At 37.4% G+C, this 18,810-nt stretch overlaps 1 protein-coding gene across 3 annotated transcripts; it reads left to right on the top strand.

The window, feature by feature from the left end:
* The first annotated feature begins 884 nt into the window (after window positions 1-884).
* On the top strand, window positions 885-8,202 carry LOC308686369 (uncharacterized protein). 3 transcript variants are annotated; one of them, XM_081394789.1, is made up of 8 exons: window positions 885-1,085; window positions 2,154-2,349; window positions 2,546-2,614; window positions 2,735-2,812; window positions 3,416-3,508; window positions 4,498-4,834; window positions 5,368-5,571; window positions 6,933-8,202. In XM_081394789.1, the coding sequence occupies exons 2-8, from the start codon at window positions 2,347-2,349 to the stop codon at window positions 7,079-7,081; spliced, it is 933 nt and encodes a 310-aa protein (XP_081250915.1). In that variant the 5' UTR covers window positions 885-1,085; window positions 2,154-2,346; the 3' UTR covers window positions 7,082-8,202. The 3 variants fall into 3 exon arrangements, with proteins under 3 accessions (XP_081250915.1, XP_081250913.1, XP_081250914.1); XM_081394787.1 differs by having other exon boundaries at window positions 2,154-2,284; XM_081394788.1 differs by having other exon boundaries at window positions 961-1,134; window positions 2,154-2,284.
* The last annotated feature ends 10,608 nt before the right edge of the window (window positions 8,203-18,810 follow it).

The following is an 18,810-nucleotide window of genomic DNA, read 5'->3' on the forward strand; positions in this document are numbered from 1 at the left end:
GCTACTGTAATGGGGAACTTACAGTAACTTACTGGCAATAGTGCTGCAAGTAAGTTACCACAAAAATACAATACAATGTCTAAATCGTCTATGGTCTACTCTAAATAGACGTCCGATTTAAAAAAGGCTGTTGCCTGCAGAGCTCAGTGGCTCAGAAAATCAATCCTCCATTGGGTCGCATTCAGATCTGTTGTTTGTGTTTTATTTTTATTTATTTATTTTTTGGCTGGATATATTTAGACATTTAACGCATTGTAATGTAAAAAAAATATATATATATATATATATATATATATATATATATATATATATATATATATATATATATATATATATATAATGACATATATATATATATAATGACATATATATATATATAATGACATATATATATATATATATATATATATATATATATATATATATATATATATATATATGCAATATGACATTAAACTGGAAATCTAAGTTACCCAATGAATTCTGTATAAAATGATTTAGAAAATGTCATATCTAATCTAGTCATCATCGTCAACTGTGATTGCTCCACCCTGCCTAGCGCTGAGAAGAGCAACAAATACCACGTGAATAAGGTGCTCTAAGCGCATTCATGTGCCGTTTCAGCCATAGACATAATACATACTATTTACACCGGTATTTATTATATCTATGGTTTCAGCCACCGGTCTAGACGATCGTTTGTACCTGTCTAACTAATGACACTTAAGTTTAACAGCCATTTAACCGAAATACACAGTGAATTCGTCTCTCAAAACGCCAGGGCACCAACGCGCTGCCCAGCTTGTTTCTCTTCAGTCAGACTCAGGACAGGAGGGGCGTAGGAAGGGAACGCTTTGTAAGTGAACGCCACGCTGCGTTCAGACATGCGCACAGAGGAATGACATTGCAGAACGGGCGTGGTTTGAATGTAATTAAAAATCCCGTTCAATAACAACAGCCTAACACTAGTAGTAAACCGTTCAAATATCAACAACAAGCTCAAGTAATAGGTGATAAATTACAATAAAGCTGTACGATAAACACTACGCGAGTGACAAGCGGCGGACCGAGCATGTCTGTTCACGGTACAAGTGCATCTCTTTACAACAATAATACACATTGAACGCTTTAAATGTGAGTGACTGACACAGAACAATACACACAACTGTGTTTTTTGTTTATCGCTTCATCGTGTTTTGCTGGCTCTAAAAACAGAAGTAGCTTCATATTCGCTGTGCGTTTATTCAACACACCGTTCCTCGTTTACTGCGAAATGAACTGAGAACGGAAGTAACGAACATTAGCCGTTTTAACGTTCTGTAATATCCGTTTAACACCAAATACCACTTAGAAATGGTATTAACATGGTACTAAAATATATTTCAACTATGTCCACATGTTTAAAACCAAGTCTTTTTTATTCTATTGTATTGGCTATGGCGTTCTGTGATGCTATCATCGAAGTAACTTACAGTAATATTATCAGATGGTGATAACAATATATACTACGAAATCGAATAATTTATATATTAATACCATGGTACATGGTAATTACCATGGTACTATACTTCAAAAATAGCAAGGCACTAATATTATTGTGTTTATGTTCCATATACTAAAATGTACCTTACCTTAAAAAATAATAAGGTACAACCATGGTAACTTTATCTTTTAGTAGAGTTGGTATCGTTGTAACACCATTCAGGCACTTAATTCATAATATTAATTCATAGCATAAAGTGTGCAAAAGTTTACGTCACTTTCATGGATAACTTTTTCCCCATGGAAAGATGCTCTTATGCTCACCAAGACTGCATTAGAAGAACAGTAATATTGTAAAATGTTATTACAATTTAAAATAACTGTTTTCTATTGTAATATATTTTAAAATATAATTTATTCCTGTGAAGCAAAGCTGAATTTTCAGTCTTTAGTGTCACATGATTCATTCTAATGCTGATTTACTGCTCATGAAACACTTATCATGACTCCAAACCTTTGAACGGCAGTGTATGTGTATACAAAAGAAGTCTAACCTCTCATTTGTTTGTAATTAGCACAACTAGGTTATGCCACAAATGAAAATTTTCAAGCATTTATAAGTAACTACAACTTTGGCACAGTGAAATAATCCACATGTTTTCTGCCTCCAGTTAACAGGGGGAGAAGTGTGTTGTGCGGTTTGCAGGATGAGGTGGAAGAGGACAGTCTGGAGAGCATGGACAACGACGGGACGGCAGTGATGATGAGATCCAGAGGCCCCAGTCCCCTCAGTGACAGTATGGTAGAGTATCACACTGTACATTTTCATACTTATCGGAGAGGAATACAACAGGGCTGCTCAGGATGGTAAGTAAACCATCCATGGCAGTTCCATGCGTATTTATTTATTTTGTTCACAAAATGTTGCCTTGATTTGGATTGTTTTCTTTTTTAAACTCTAATAACAGGCAAGAATTTGTAATATGTGGATTCATGTCTGTTGGTCATTTGATGGGGCAAATGCAGACATGAAATGGTCCTATCCTGTTATGTGTTCTGCTAGGTGTCCGAGGCGGATGATGAAGTTCTCATTAATGAAATCACACATGAAATACCATGTGATTCGCATGAGGTGATGGCTCTTTAAAAACATACTTCATTCCTATAATGAATAATGGCTTCAATAAGTTGTTCTTGTTTTTGCCTAACTTTTCTTTCAAAGCCTTTTTTGTTGTTGTTCTTGTGCATGAAGGCAGAGAGCGTCATTTCGACTGAGATATATGGAGCTGATTTGCAAAGAACTCTGGGAGAGATTCTTGCATACTGTCAGGTACTGATGAGGCAGCCCCGCCCTTAAAACGTTTCTGACCAATCCTCTCTGTTGTGTGTTGTAAGGCCAATTCACAGTGCATTGACAGACCGTAACAGACACTACGCTAGGTTTTGTCGGAGTGTGTTGGTGTCTGTCCGAGCTGAACGTGCTGATTCAGCGTCTGAGAAGTGACATGCTGTAATCTGGAGTCTGTCGGTGCAGAGTGAATTGGCCTGTAGACATTTTAAGAGCAGTTTTGTTCACTCACTATTGTTATTACTTTCAAATGAGTTTTTTTTTCCCCATTTCTTGTCTCAATTTTTTTTTCCTCCTGATAAAATGCTTTTTCAATATCAGGAATTCATGCTGGCCCGCATCACATCCAATCAATAGTTTCTATGAGCACATTGTACTGAAATTGCTCATTAACAGGAATCTCGTATTCGCTCCTCTGAGACGTTCTGTTGCAAGGAATAGTAGTCAAGGAGGGCAGAGCTCAGCGAAGGGTCAATTCTGCATCTTGTTTTGTTTTTTTTTACTACGGATTTAACAAAGATTGTTAATGTTAAACGTTGAGTTGTCTTTAAAAAGTCAGAATGACATTCAGGTGTCTTTGTGCAGGTTACATATGGAGCCATTCTGAAACTCGATGAGAAGTTTGAGATGCTCAAGGCGAAAGTAGCAAGCATCCAGAATCCAGCTGTCCTCTCTCAGGTAGAAATAACACACTTCACTCATATATCACAAATATAAATATTGAGTGTATTACAGTAACAGCTATACACTCAAGATTCACAATGTCAAGATTCATCAGGCTCAAACTGAAAGAATGGTGTGGAGGAAGCATGAAAAATAATTTTAGAGGAACTGTTGCCAAACATATAACATGATAGAAACATAATAATCATTGCAATAATGATCCAATCATAGACTTAAGCATTCACCTATTGAAATCCAAACAGCAGGGGTCTTTAGTTAAACCTTTTTGTATATATATATATATATATATATATATATATATGTTAAATAAATGTGGCATTTTATATTATTTTATATATTTTTTTATAATTGAGTGAATTAAATATTTTAATTTGATAATTTTCTATATGAATGTAAACCAACATTGCATGCAAACAGCAACATGATTATTCATAAATATTATACAAGCAACACCTGATTTTACTGAAAACAGTGAAACTAATTTTGTAAAATCATCCATAACCATATCAGTTGAATATTTTGTTAATGTGGCAAGTTGTGATGTTGCTTGAAAACCATAAACAGCACGAACTTGCATAAAACTAACCCTTTGCCTAGCAAACACCACTTCATAAGTCCTAAAACAATTTTCACCATTTCTAATCACCTTTTAGTTTTTGTTCATTTCAGTTCATTTTTATAATCCTGCAGTGTGACATGAATTTTCAAAAGAACTCCCAATTAACACGAGGTGATTAACATTTTTTTTTTAAGAAGAATCATGTCATACAGGTTTGCTTAAATATATATAATAATAATAATAATAATAATAATGCAGACAATAATCAACAGCTCTGTATTTTCACATTCGTCTTTGTCAAAATAAATAAAATAATAATCTGTTGGTTTTAATAAAAAACACTGGAGACATAAAAGTGTCTGTAGTTGAAGAAAGACCCATATGCAGTCTTGACTGTAAATGAACTTTCTCCCTCTCATCTTAGCGGCCACATTTGTCATCCAGCTACAGAGACCGCTGCCAGGCCAAGTCTGAAGCCATGATCAGCTCTGAAGCGCCGATGCCCCGTCTCGTTCATATCTCCTCTACGTCACCCCTTCCATCTGTGGAGAGCTGGAAACCTCCTGCCCTCTCCCCCGGCCCAGAGGTGCCCAGCCCTCCACGACTCATCATCCAGAACCAGGCCCGGGCCACAGCGCCAACCCAAACAACACAAGAACCTCTCAGCACCAATAAAATGAGTCTAATGCCGCAACATCTGGAGCGAGTGAAGAGTCCAGCTGAAATCAGCCCAGCGTCAACTACAGACCTTTATAAGACGAGTAAGAGAGTCCTTTTCCAGAAAAATATCTTAACGCTCTTAAAATTTACTTTGGAAGCACTGTTTTGTAATATGCTACAACTTGCTTTCAGAGAATATTTTTAAAGTGCCCCATTATGCTTTTTCCATTACCTTTCTGTAGTGTGTAATATCGCTGTTTTTTAATGTAATAAGTCTGCAAAGTTTCAAAGGACATGATAAATGGAGTGACAAAAAAAAAAAAAAAAAAAAAACCATTCCGCCTAAAACCAGTCGTCAGTAATTCCAGTCTCACCTATCTAGGTTTGTAACTACTTCGCATAATGGCAGCCAATGGTTTTCAATAGGTGTTTTTGACCTTGGATGCATGTAAACCATTGTTGGAACCAAAATTAGGAACCTTTAAAATAGCACAATAGGGGCACCTTAGGTGTAAATAAAGTGTGTTTTCTTACCCCATTGGCATTTTTTTATTGGCATTTGAACCACACTAAATTGAACGAGTTAGTGCCAATGATTTAATGCTGCCATTTGTGTCTGTTTCTACTCCTCTAGGTTGTCTGGGTAGCTCCGATAGGAAGGTGTTCCTGTCAAACTGCATCCTACAGAGGGCTGGTAAAATGGCACGTCCTGGTGCGGCGGTGCGGTACCTCACACGAAACATTTTCACAGTGGAGGAACTTTCTCAAAGCAGCACAAATGGAAACCCAACCAGACGCCTAAAGAGACTCGACCCAAACAAGGTCAATGCCATCAGAGGTGAGCTGGATCTATATCTCATGAATGGCCTTCTCTATGCTGTGTTGCCTACTATTTTCAGTGGTAAGTTGCAAAAGCCGGCTCAAAAAGTTGCGAAATGTCGCTAGATGACGTTATGTGCTAATTGTAGGTCATTTACATCTGTTTTCTCTCCTAATCTGTGCTCACACACTGTATTTTAATAAAACATATAGTCAGATGTCCAACAAAGTCGTTCTCATTTACATATTTTCTGTCAGACAACAGATATATATAACAAATATTATATATAGTGACCAGAAGTCCAAAAAGTTGCTAGATTTGTTGCTAGGTGCTTTTTTGAAAGATTTTTTTTTGGCAAAGGTGTCTGACAATTCACTACATCACTGTCTCTGTGTGATGTCTTTTTTTAAATTACATTTAAAGGGATAGTTCACCCAAAAATGAAAATTCTGTCATCATAGACTCACCCTCAAGTTGTTTCAAACCTGTATGAATTTATTTTTTTTGCTGAAACACAAAAGATATTTTGAAAAATGTCTGTAACCAAACAGTTGATGTGTCCATTTACTTCCATAGTATTTTTTTTTCCCACGAGGCACGAGGCAGCTTGGAGCGATTGCTAATGAGAGACGAGCGCGACACACGGTTCGAGATCAGTGGAGCTTTTATTATCCCACAGACGTTTCCGCTTCTTCCGGCCATGCATATGAGAGGGAACGCAGCGCTGTTTTATCATAATAGATACATGAGTGTGTTGAAAGTTATGTTATAATGCTACTCTTTGTGTTTGCTCGGCGGTTACTATATAAGACACTTGTTGCAGTGAGCTAGATCTATACTAGTTATGGTAAAACATGGTACTCGCCGTAAATCAAGAACTGTTTTGTTAACAATTTTCTGTCGATTAATGTATCCAAACAGTTGCTCACCTGTCTTATAAAACACAATATATTAAAGCATTTTTGGTGTTTCCATGGTTTCTACAAATGGAGGGTAATGCGGGTATGATGCCATTGATAGGCGACGCTTATTAAAACTGCTTATTTCTCTGGATTTAAACATTATTAGAAACATTTGGGATAATGGAAGTACACAAATCAACAAAATATATAACACTGTTTCGGGATATTTTAATCCAAAAATCGTATATATTGTGCCTTTAAGATTTTCTCAGAACTAACTTCTCTAACAACACTTTCCTAAGGCATTTCTCTGCCCCCCCACCCACCCACCCACCCACCCACCCACCCACAAAGCACAATGTAGAGATTTTGATTAATGCTCTACATGACTTGCTCAGCTTCATATATCAATATCTGTTGCAGTTTACTGAGCAGCATGAAAGTCACTCGTTTTAACAGTGGTGTGTATTTCCACAGAGTGGGCGGTAAAGAGATACCCAAAATTTGATCTTCGAGAGAAGGGCAAAGACTGGAAAGTTTGTCTGTCTGTGATAAACTCAATGGCCCGCTACTATCGGTTCATGGACAAGACACGGAAGGTGAGAATGACAGTAACTCTTCTCTAACATCAGCAAAAACGAACACTGTAACGTTAGTCTTTCCCTGTTTAAAACACTGATTGAGCGATTACATGAGACAGGGTTATTTTCAGTAAGTTGTACTGTATCTTTCATCATTCCTTCTGATGGTCATTCATGTTTATGGTTTTGCTGTAACTAGTGGTAAAGAGGAAGAGACAATTTTAAAGTTGAGACTTTGTTTCTTGTTAAAAGACAGGGAACTACACTGCGACCAAAATGGTCGCATATGCGACCTTTTGAAATGCCATTGCGACCAAAATTTTTAATGGGTCGCAAATGTATCACTGATTATTTTTGTACCTATGTTTTAGGCAATGTGCTATGATTTACTACGAGCATTTATTAAAACAGAAATGTGTATTTTAAGAATACGTTTTATAACGTGCTCTGAGCATTCAACACATCAAGTTGGCTTCAGCCCCGTGACCGTTACTTAGATTAAAATACCATTGTATCTGCGCGACTCACGCGCACACACACACAGAGAGAAGATAATTGTAAAATGAAAATTGACGGGCTATAGTTTAAATTTTGTTCTTGCCTGGGTTTTTTTCTGTCAAAATGTCGGAAAGCATATTGTATTATCCATCCATGTTTTTAAAATTCGTTAAATGACGGACGTTTTACAACACAGCCCTCGTTATATGTCGGATTCGTCAAACTTAGCCTACTACTTGATATTATTTTTAGAATAAGTGATTCGTTATGCTATTATTGGACTCCTTTCTATTAATTGTCAACTGTTTTCTATAAATATGTTTGTATGGCTAACATTTATGCAGCTAATGCCTGTCCTGTTTAAAATGTGCAATGTTCAAATGTAAAGACAGCACGTCACAAATAGAAGCCCTTCTCCCTGTGCTATTTAGTGTCATATTTGGTTATTGGAATAATAAATTAAGTAGCCTATCTTTATTGTGCACCTGTTTTTTTTGTTGTTGTTTTGTTTTTGTTTTCCTTTGTTTTTTTTACTGTTTTCTAGGGGTTTCTTAATTTTAGACCAGCACACATTATATGGAATGCAATGCAATATAATGCATATGTGTCCTATGTGTGACATATTTTGCACACAGGTAAAGGTGCCCAACACAAGTCATTTCTAAAGTAAAAAAAAAAAAAAAATTGTTTTCTATACAGAGATATCGGCCATAACAGCAATATTAATATCGGTTATTATCGGTATCTGCCACAATTTTCACATCGGTGCATCACTACTTAAGAGTTCAGGAGTCTGCCCATCTGTGCCAACCATAGCATGTTGAAATCCATTTTGCACTTTGTTGTGTACTGTATTTTCTATTGCAGTAAATCTATCCCAACCAATTTTAAAGAAAACAGAAACAAGAAGGCATGCATGTGCTTTAAAAGATGGCAAGTAAAATAAAAAGCACATCTGTATGCAATACAGTTTCATTATTGTTCATTATTATTCAGAGCGGCTTACTATAAACAATTTGTGCGACCAAATCATGTTTTGCGCCAGTAACTGAAAAAGTTAGTAGCGCAAGTGCCACCAGTGGAAAAGGTTAGTGTAGTTCCCTGAAAGAAACAAAGTTTTTTGCGATTATTGGATGGCAGGCATGCTACAAATGTTTAGTGTTTAAGTTTTGTTCACACATCAACAGAAAACAGCACAGGCTAAAAGATTTTAGATTTAAGAAACTTTGCTGATTGGAATTAAAATCCAAAACTGAAAATAGCTGGTTCGGCCTAAAAATTTTGGTAGATGAAATTTCAGTGCATCCCTAATGACAACTTTTCACCAATATCAGAATCTCTCAGAATGTGGCAACCTTCATTTTTTTTTTTTTTTTTACTATTAAAACCATTTAAAAACAATATATCTGCAGTATTTCTATGACGTTATTACTACTGCTTTTCCCATATGTCCTTGGACCCTTTTGATTTTTGTCTGCACTTATATATATATATATATATATATATATATATATATATATATATATATATATATATATATATATATATATATATATATATATATATATATATATTCAGGGTATATACAGAAATTCTTAAGTTGAATTTAATACCTTTTAATACCTTTTTTAATACCTTCACAATATTTTTTAATACCAGCACAACTTCAAGATGCAACTGTAGCAGTATAAAGTAATGAAATATCTTTCCAAAAATAATAAAACATTTCGGTGATTATAACTTAACTTCAACCCTGGACTCAAAAACCAACACAGAGACAGATAGAGATTTGTGGCCGATCCTTTCTTGCCCTCTTTTTTTTTTTTAAGCTGTGATTTTACCACTTGATTTCATAGCTTTGTAAGATAAAATCCTTCTTTGCTAGACCTAATAATTATTTTGGTCTATAATCATATCAATATCAAAAAGTAGAATAAAAAAGTATAGCATTAAAAAGTTTATTTTAACTAATAGTGTAATTTTCTACCATAAACTGTACAATTGAATAAAATTAGCTGCCAGATAAAAAAATAGCTATTAGATAACTTGCTTTGCACTTTTTTTTCTGGTTTCACCTCACTCCAGTCTAAACTAAATGATTTTTTTTTTTTTTGGTAATGTTTCTACACATTATGATATAAATAACCTGAAAATACTAGTAGTATACATACATGAATACATGAATTGTTTGTTCATGTTACTTAACAGTGCATTAACTAATGTTAACAAATACAACTTTTGATTTCAATAATGTAGGCTACTAGTAAATGGTGAAATTAGCATTAAGATAGATTAATTAATGCTGTAGAAGTGCAGTCTGCAGTCTAACTTATTAATAGTTAATGTTAATGTAGTTGACTAGAGTTTAATAAATGGAACCATATAAAATGTTACCGATCTGTTACACACCGATTCAGACGTCTCGTGAGTTCAGTGTCGGACAGATCAGTTATTTTAACCATTCATTAAAGTGAATCGGTTCAAAGGAGTCATTAGTTCGTGAATTATGCGATGTGTCATTAGCGGACGTCTACGTGTTGTGTGACTATCCCGGCAGTTAGGACATCGCACAAGTTTTGTGTCAAACACAGAAAACATTTCATTACTGGATAGTTTTGTTTGTTTATTGAAAATGTGGTTTATGTCAGCTGAATGGGCGGAACGCTTTTCAGAGAACATAAGGCAGTGTATTTTAGCACAATTCACACCCAGCGGTAATGCAAGAAATAAATATCCGAATGCGCCACGTGAAACTTCGGTCTTCCGACCTTTTACCATCGTGTGTCAATAGATTATGATTAATATGAGCGAGGGCGAGAGAGCAAGAGAGGAGAGAGTGCGCGCGCGCGCGACCGGGGCTCTTTCTCTCTGCTCATTCTTTCAGTTAACATGTCATGCACCCTGTCAGCGCAGCAGTCATCTACATTAGGCTACTCACCGATCAAATAAGGCTTTTGCGGGACAAAAATGCGCTTTGGCGGCCGCCAAAAAAAAATAAATGCAGTAAAAACCCCGATGTCTCTTAAATGACTGAAATAGAAGCGAACTCGCGAACAGGTTTGGCAGCAAGCCAGCCGGGTAACTTACCCAGTTTGTTTCAGCGCGCGCGCGAACAAAAACCATGTCACATGATATCGCTCAGGTTCTACTCGCAACCTGTAAATAAATCCACGCGAATTTTAGAAGAAACGCCTGCACTTAACACAAATTGAAACTCATAGGCCTAGCTGGATAGGGGTTCGAAAATTTAATACCTCGACAGATGACATTTATTACTTTTTAATACTTTTTAATGGCCTTAATTTTGGCTAATTTCATTTACTACCTTTTAATACTTTTTACAACCCCGCGGACACCCTGATATTAGAGGTGGGCATAGATTAATTTTTTTTAATCTAGATTAATCTAGATTAATTTTGAAATTAATCTAGATTAATCTAGATTAAAATGGCTCATTTGAATTCTACTGAAGGCATTCAGAATATGTGTGCTACCCAAATAATGACTATAAAAGTAAAGGCCCGTTCACACCAAGCACGCTATAAAGATAACGACAAAGATAACTATATATGCGTCCACACCAACGAACGATAACGGTCTTTTTATTCTAAGCACGCGCTCGCGCGCCCCATTTTAAATGCGCGAGACCTTTAAATTAGAATGGATTCTGATTGACTGTCAGTGTTTTATCGTTTCGTTTGACAGCTGAAAAAAAATCGTTCTGAAAGTGATCCCAACGATATCGTTCCTCATATCTTTATCGTTATAGCAGTGGCGGATGCAGAACGTGACAGATGGGTGGGCCTAGATTAAGTCGAGGTGGGCCTGAATTTATGGGTGTTCCGAAATCAAGGCTGGGTTTCCCGATAACGGTTGTTTCTTAGCGCGAAGACTCTAAAGGGGGCCACACACCGGACGCGCAGCTCAGCGCCGCGCCGCGCCACGTCTAGGACAACGCTCACCTGAAAATCCGATAACATCAGCAATTTTCTGATTTCTGTAAATAAATATAAAACTAAATGTATATTGCAGCACATGGTAAAGTCCGTATATACATTAACTACGATTTGAGACACATAAATGTAAACACGGTCCTGAGCCGTTGCTGGGCATTATATTATATATTTATTTACAGAAATAAATATATAATATAATCTTATAGGAAGAAATCTTTAGGAAGCTGCTTAAGATATATCTTCTTATGTGCGATGTTACCGGGTGCTGTCCGTGGCGATGGTGCTGAATTGGTTGATATCGATGGCTCGAGAATCAATTATTCTCTCGTGCAGGGGCTTTTTATGTAAGAAAGCGGTGTTCTTTATAAAAGAAGCGCTTCAGAAATAGTTGAAATTTCATTTATTAGGACTCATGGGATATTATAAAAAATAATCCAAACTATAATAGCCTAGCCTACATATTTTTAAATTGTATCATATATTGCTGCCATAATAACCCATAATAACCCAATAAACCCAATTTGTATGTGCTTTCGTCTCTTTCCCATTTTTGTTCGCTGAGGTGGAGCTGCGATGAAATTTTGTTCTTGTAAATACTTTACAGCATTTCAATAATAATAAAAGTGTACATCTTACGTATGGTGCTCGGCAGTGATCAAAAAGGATTTTAACAGTGTATTTTGAATTTCTTCTTGTAAACTCAGAGATGTGGATTCAGACGGCAATTAAATCACCACACGACCTGTTTGTCAAAAAACAGTAGGTACTAATTTGGACAGGGATTTTTATTGCGGGTTGGGTGAGAAAAGACACTGATATTATGGATTCGGATGGCACTAAAATCACCGACTTACTGCTGTAAATGTTTAAAATACCGTATGAGCCCATGAGAAACAATATTAGCGTCTGAATAGGACTTGACTGACAGTAGCCTATGCTTTCACTGACCTTTAAAAGCGCTTTTTAATTAAATTAAATTAATTAAATGTTAATTAAATTTGTTTTTATTAATTAATTAATAATTCCCATTTTTTTTTTGTTGTGGTGAAGCTGCAATGAAATATTGTTCTTGTAAATACTTTCCAGCATTTCAGTAAAAAAAAAAAAAAAGTGTAGCCTAAATAAGAAGGTTTCGGGAAACGCTGAAACCTTGAGTCCTCTGACGTTACAAGGTGCTGTAGCCATTAAAGAAAACGTATTTAGGTTAATATATATGTTCAATATTATAATATACGTTTTTATTTATTTAATCTATGGTTATGAAAAGTGAACACTGAACAGCATTATAAGAGGCGCAATATGACATGGTCAGACATGATTATGACCACTTCATAGGTTTGTTTTGTAGAAAGACTTTCTTTAAAGTGAATTTCGTTTTGTATAAATTGTATCTTAATTTTAATAAATTTTTCATCAACCAATTGCAGATATAAAAACAAGCAAATATAACAGACAATAATCATGGAGGCGCCTGCGCGGTCACTTGCATTGCACGTTAACTGGAGCGCATCTCATCCTAACTTAACGAAACTCAGTGTATGCCTCACACAGACATGAGAAATACATCAAATGCACAAAGCTTGAAATGTCTTTAAACGAAATAATTCAAAACGAAAAAAAAAATTAAGGTTATAACATGGTGTTATTCAAAAAACGTTTTCCACTTGTCTAGTTCAGGGTGCTTGCAAGAAAAGTTCTCAAAGTGATTATAGCTGAAAGCTGCTCGGGAATTCTTTTCTCATTAGAATCATACTGTAACGCAATGAAACATTCAAACTGCTTTATAATGGTAAAAAAAAATGTTTATTAGCCTACTTATTTTGTAATTTAAATTTAATCTACTGTCAAAACTGAGCTAAATACATAAGCCTATATAACATAGGCTATGGCTACCGAGCCAGGAACATATAATTCACAAAAAGGCAACATTGTGATAGTGCATAGGGAAGATCAATTAGAGAGCACGTAGCTCTAACAAAATAACAAAAAAACAACCACAACATAACACTCTATTCATTGAACATTTAAAGTAATGACATGTTAACTGAACGAATATTTAGGCCCTGAACAAGAGGCTGAGGTCAACCCCCACTACACGTTTAGCTTTCTAAAAAAGCAACATTATTTGAGCTCAGAGGCTCAAAGTAGCCTACTTAATAGTCTCATCCTGCTATCAAGCCACGGCCTACATGTAAAGAAAACCATGGCCTATACCTTACCCGGCTACACAAGGCGGAGTCGCCTGGGTTTTGAATTAAAGATGCTTATGATCTCGTCATAATCCAGTGTTTCTGTCAGTTCTCTTTCAAAGGATAACAGGGTCAAATTGTTCAAGCGTTCAGTCACCATTGATGCTCTCAAGCGAGTGTTGATCCTGTGAGTAGCGGAGAAAAGTCTTTCAACACTGCAGGACGTCATGGGTAGTGTGATGATGGCCCTTAACAGACGGTTCATTCCGGGGAAAATATCAGCAGCGCAGGCATCCAACAATTCAATTAGTGAGGGCATTTTGTCTTTGTCAGCTTTGCCCTTGATGAATTGGGTAAAAAAGGCAAATTCCGCATCACAGACTGTTATCCCATACAAGCTGCAAGGAGATTTGATCAGTTCTTGTGTGCCAAAAGTGGTGGATCCTGGGATGAGGGCAGCTGAAGCTCGCATTATTCCGTAGGTGTCGTCTTTAAATCGGCTGTTCAATTCAGCCATCTCGTTATCCAGAATACAGTTCCAGAGTGCTCTCAGATCACCATTATTTTTGATAGCGGATGTTTTTCCCAATGTTGTGGTGACAATAGACTGACTAAACTTTGCAGGCAGCTTTCGCTCACGAGACATTATCAGATCCCAGCATGCTATCTCGTATTTATCCATCAACTCCTCTGTCAATCTGAGAACTTTGTCAAAGTCACCATCTGAATCATCTCGAAAAGTGGCAAGGGTGGCTTTCAATGTTTCAATTAAGGAGATGCAGTCTGTCACGCAGATTGCTGGACTTTGCAGCCCCTTTGTGGCAAAATCGCTGCACTGAAACAACTTGCAAAACACAACAAGCATGAAAATGAACTTTTTTGTTTGCATCTGTTGTAATAGGTTATCTGCATCTAGTTTTGTCTGTCCACTTGTCTCAGAATACTCAGCAAGAGTCTCAAGTAACACGTCTAGCATTTCTAAAACTTTATGAACAGATCCTGATTTAGAGCTCCACCTGGTGTCACATGACCTTTCCAGTTCCTTACATGGGCGTTCTGGATGCATTTCCTTCTGAAGTTCCACAAACCGAGCGTGCCTCTGGGCCCCAGTGAAGAAGTTGTGTATCTGATTGATGACAGTGAAAAAAGTACTGACGTGTCCAGATGATTCCGCAGCAGCACAAAGCACTAAATTCAGTCTGTGGGAATTACAGTGTACATACACAGCTTTGGGAAATGTCTCTTTCAAGATAGATTGAACGCCTCCTCTGTGCCCAGACATGACCGATGCCCCATCAAAACAGAACCCGACACAGAGAGAAGGGTCCAAACCAAGTGGTTCTAGAATTTCAAGGATCCTCTGCGATATTCCTTGAGCAGACAGGTCAGCTGTTTTGACAAAGCCCAGCGCTCGTTCTTTGATTGTCCCACTATGGATAAATCGAACACAGACAGCAACTAGCTCGCGTTTCGAAACATCTTTAAACTCATCTGCAAGTATGGCAAAATATGTGGGCCTAGGCTGTTCTTGCATCTCCGTTTTTATCTTCCTGAGTAGAAGTGAAGCGGCAGCCTCAAGCAGCTCGTCCTGAATGTGGTGGGACATGAGTGTAGCATTTCGTGGCAGTTCAACAAGTTTTTTTTTTATTTCTGGGTCGTACTTCGATATAAACTCGAATAGCTCCAAAAAATTCCCCTTGTTTAACGCTTCCTGAGTTTCCCGGTGCCCTCTCAGGGGTATCTCCATTTTGGCACACTGCATGACAACATCCAGCACAACTTTGACGTGCTGTCGATTACGTTCAATGAACGAAATGGAATCTCCGTGCATCTGATTTAATATAGTACCGCTGCCTTGTTGCGCATGACTTTGTTTGTAGGAGAGTAATTTTACAAGTGCAGAAGCATGTAGCTTGCTAGACTGATGCTTCTCACAGACCTGGCCGATACGTTTCCAATTTTTGAAACCCTCTTTAGTAAAAGTCCCCTCAGTGTGCTGTTCAGGAAAATGCCGACAGGCTTTACAAAAAATCAGGTCTTTCGACTGGCTATATTCAATCCAGTTGAACCTTTCATACCACTTGGCGTTGAAGCTTCGATATTTCCCATCAATTATGGTACTCGGGAATGCCTGTAGATGAGGTTGGGTAGCAGGTTCCCCCAGAGCTGACAGATCCGACGGTGCAATTAAGTGTAGCAGTGATCGTCGATTAGCCATAGGCAGATCTGCTTGCCGGTTAGCATCAGTGGAGGTCGTCGGTTCGGAGTTAATCTCCGCTCCATTCTCAGAGCCAGTGGTTGTTCCATTACGATCCACAGATTGGTCCTCCAAATAATTATTAATCTCAATACGAGGTTTTTTAAAAAAATGAGTGAGAGTAACTTGTTTGGCCATACTAAGAAAAATCAAGATTCCGTACACTTCTAGCGAACGTTATAACCGTTGGTTGTTCGCGTCATAGATGGTTCGCGCCAGATTACAATAGAGCGCGCTACGATGTTGCATTGACCAATGAAAACAAGTCACCAACACACTTAAATATTAAATAGTTATCAGGCTTACTTATAATTTTACTGTTTTAACATAACATGTTATAGATGAAATACACCACATAAAGTAGTATCCATATTTAACAATACAGAGTAGTATTTTATTTATTTTTTTATTTCTGATTGGGCGGGCCAGCTGTCAATGTGGGCGGGCCCAGGCCCGTCCAGGCCCGCCCACAGCTCCGCGCCTGCTCTGACGACAGCGCCAACCACTGCCCTGAAGCCAATGCCCCAATGTGAGTCTGACCAGGGGTGTGAACTACTGTGGCAGGGGGAATGGTGGGCTTGGACACAGAGAACTGGTTATAGACTGGGACACCGAGATACTGTCTCCCTCCCTTAATTAACTGTGCTTTCATCTGTGAAGTAACAACAGATAAGTGAAATAATCACGTTGGTCCCCTTTGGAAAACGTGTAGATGTCACAGTTTAACGCCCTCAAACGTGAATCTTACACGTTCCCTCAAACGTGAATCTTACACGAAAGTTACCCTCAAACGTGAATCTTACACGTACCATTATCCCGGGACGTTTGCTAATCCTACCCCAATCTAATCATAACCATTTCGTAAAACTAAGTTACGTAGGCTACAATTATAAAGAAAAACAACAGACAGACAAGTATAATCACAATAATTTATTTATTGAGAAAATGTCAAAATCGGTACCAAAAGTTGTTCACGTGACGATGTGTCGCAGTCTTCTCTGGCAGTGGTTTTGTATGAGGTAACAGAGCAGAATTTAAGTTATTAATTCAAATCCATGAATATGTTAATCCGTCTTCGGTTCGGTAGTTCGGTTAGCTCTGAGGGCTGCGCGCTTCATTTCAAATGTGAATGTGCATGACGCAATCTGTGACGAAGCAGGCGAGGCGAGAGCCAATGAGCGTTTGATATTGCCGTAACCATAGTAACCTTGAGGGCGCAATTTTTGAATTTGAATTCATAACAAGCGCGGGGTTTGACGTTTACGGTCAAGATGACGATTACTGGATAAAGGGCTGAGTTTGGATCTTTTTCTTGCAAATAATATATGGATTCTGAAGGTTTGGATTACATCAAGCTAATAAAATGTATGTATTTTGTGAATCGATGTTGTGTTGTAAGGTTAGTATATTATGGTTATTAGGAACGATAAATAAATTATTGTGATCATACTCGTCTGTCTGTTGTTTTTCTTTATAATTGTTGCCTAGGTAACGTTAGTTTTAAAGGGTTAGTTCACCCAAAAATGAAAATTCTGTCAGTAATTACTCACCCTCATGTTGTTCCAACCATGTAAGTCTTTCGTTCATCTTCGGAACACAAATTAAGATATTTTTGATGAAATCTGACAGAATTTTGACTCCTCCATAGGCTTCCAGTGTGACCGAAACTCACCGGCCCAGAATAGTTATTAAAACATCGTTAAAATAGTCCAAGTAACTACAGTGGCACTACATTAAGTTTATCATGCGACGAGAATACTTTTTGTGCGCAAAAACAAACAAAAATAACGACTTTATTCCACTTTTCATTTCCTTCTCTCTGGGCCTCGTAGTGTTTTTGCGCTGCGCGTCTGTGTTGTACGTCATCACGCAACACACACATGACCGGCGTCGGCCAATAGTGAGCCTACGTGGTGACGTGCAACACAGACGCGCAGCGCAAAAACACTACGAGGCCCAGAGAGAAGGAAATGAAAAGTGGAATAAAGTCGTTATTTTTGTTTGTTTTTGCGCACAAAAAGTATTCTCATCGCTTGATATACTTAAGATTGAGCCACTGGAGTCACTTGGACTATATTAACGATCTCTTTAATAACTTTTCTGGGCCAGCAAGTTTCGGTCACATAGAAGCCTATGGAGGAGTGAAACATGGCTCAGATTTCATCAAAAATATCTTAATTTGTGTTCCGAAGATGAACGAAGGTCTTACGCGGTTGGAACAACATGAGGGTGAGTAATAACTGACAGAATTTTCATTTTTGGGTGAACTAACCCTTTAAGAAATGGTTATGGTTAGGTTTAGGGGTAGGATTTGTGGCTCAAACTATCTTTTAATGCCATATTGTTCATAAAAATGCCATTTTCATACACATATCTGTCCATACGTTTTATCATTTTAATATTGTCCATAAAATGGGTATGTTTAGGTGTGGGAGTAGAAGGGATCTTACATTTATAATCTATAAAATGGTAAGGAAATTGTACAGATATCTTCAATGGCAAACGTGTAAGATTCACGTTTGAGGGCGTTAAACTGTGACATCTACACGTTTTCCAAAGGGGACCAACGTGATTATTTCACGTCTTGTCGTGATACCGGGTTGCGTCATCATACAAACCCTTTACAGATAAGGGTTTGGTCCAGATGATCAATCTTGATAAAACTGTTGACAGATACTTTTTGTTTATGTGCAGTACATGTATACATGGTTTTAAAGAAGAGCCACTTGACACAAAAATGCCACTGAACTTGTTTGGGTGTTAAAGAAGCAATGACCATGGCTTTATGATTATGTATTTAGTTGTGTAATTTCATTTCTTTCTTGCTACTTTTGCGTATTTACTTAACATGCTGCATGTTTTCATATTGTTTTG

This window comes from Scardinius erythrophthalmus (assembly GCF_964197995.2).
Source record: "Scardinius erythrophthalmus genome assembly, contig: HAP1_SCAFFOLD_218, whole genome shotgun sequence".
In the NCBI taxonomy this organism is placed as follows: Eukaryota; Metazoa; Chordata; class Actinopteri; order Cypriniformes; family Leuciscidae; genus Scardinius; species Scardinius erythrophthalmus.

Bases quoted from the DNA above. Each gene is read 5' to 3' on its own strand.
- LOC308686369 (XM_081394787.1), top strand. The intron at 2,285-2,545 runs GTAGAGTATCAC...GTGTTCTGCTAG, and splicing joins GTCCCCTCAGTGACAGTATG to GTGTCCGAGGCGGATGATGA. The intron at 3,509-4,497 runs GTAGAAATAACA...CTCTCATCTTAG, and splicing joins ATCCAGCTGTCCTCTCTCAG to CGGCCACATTTGTCATCCAG.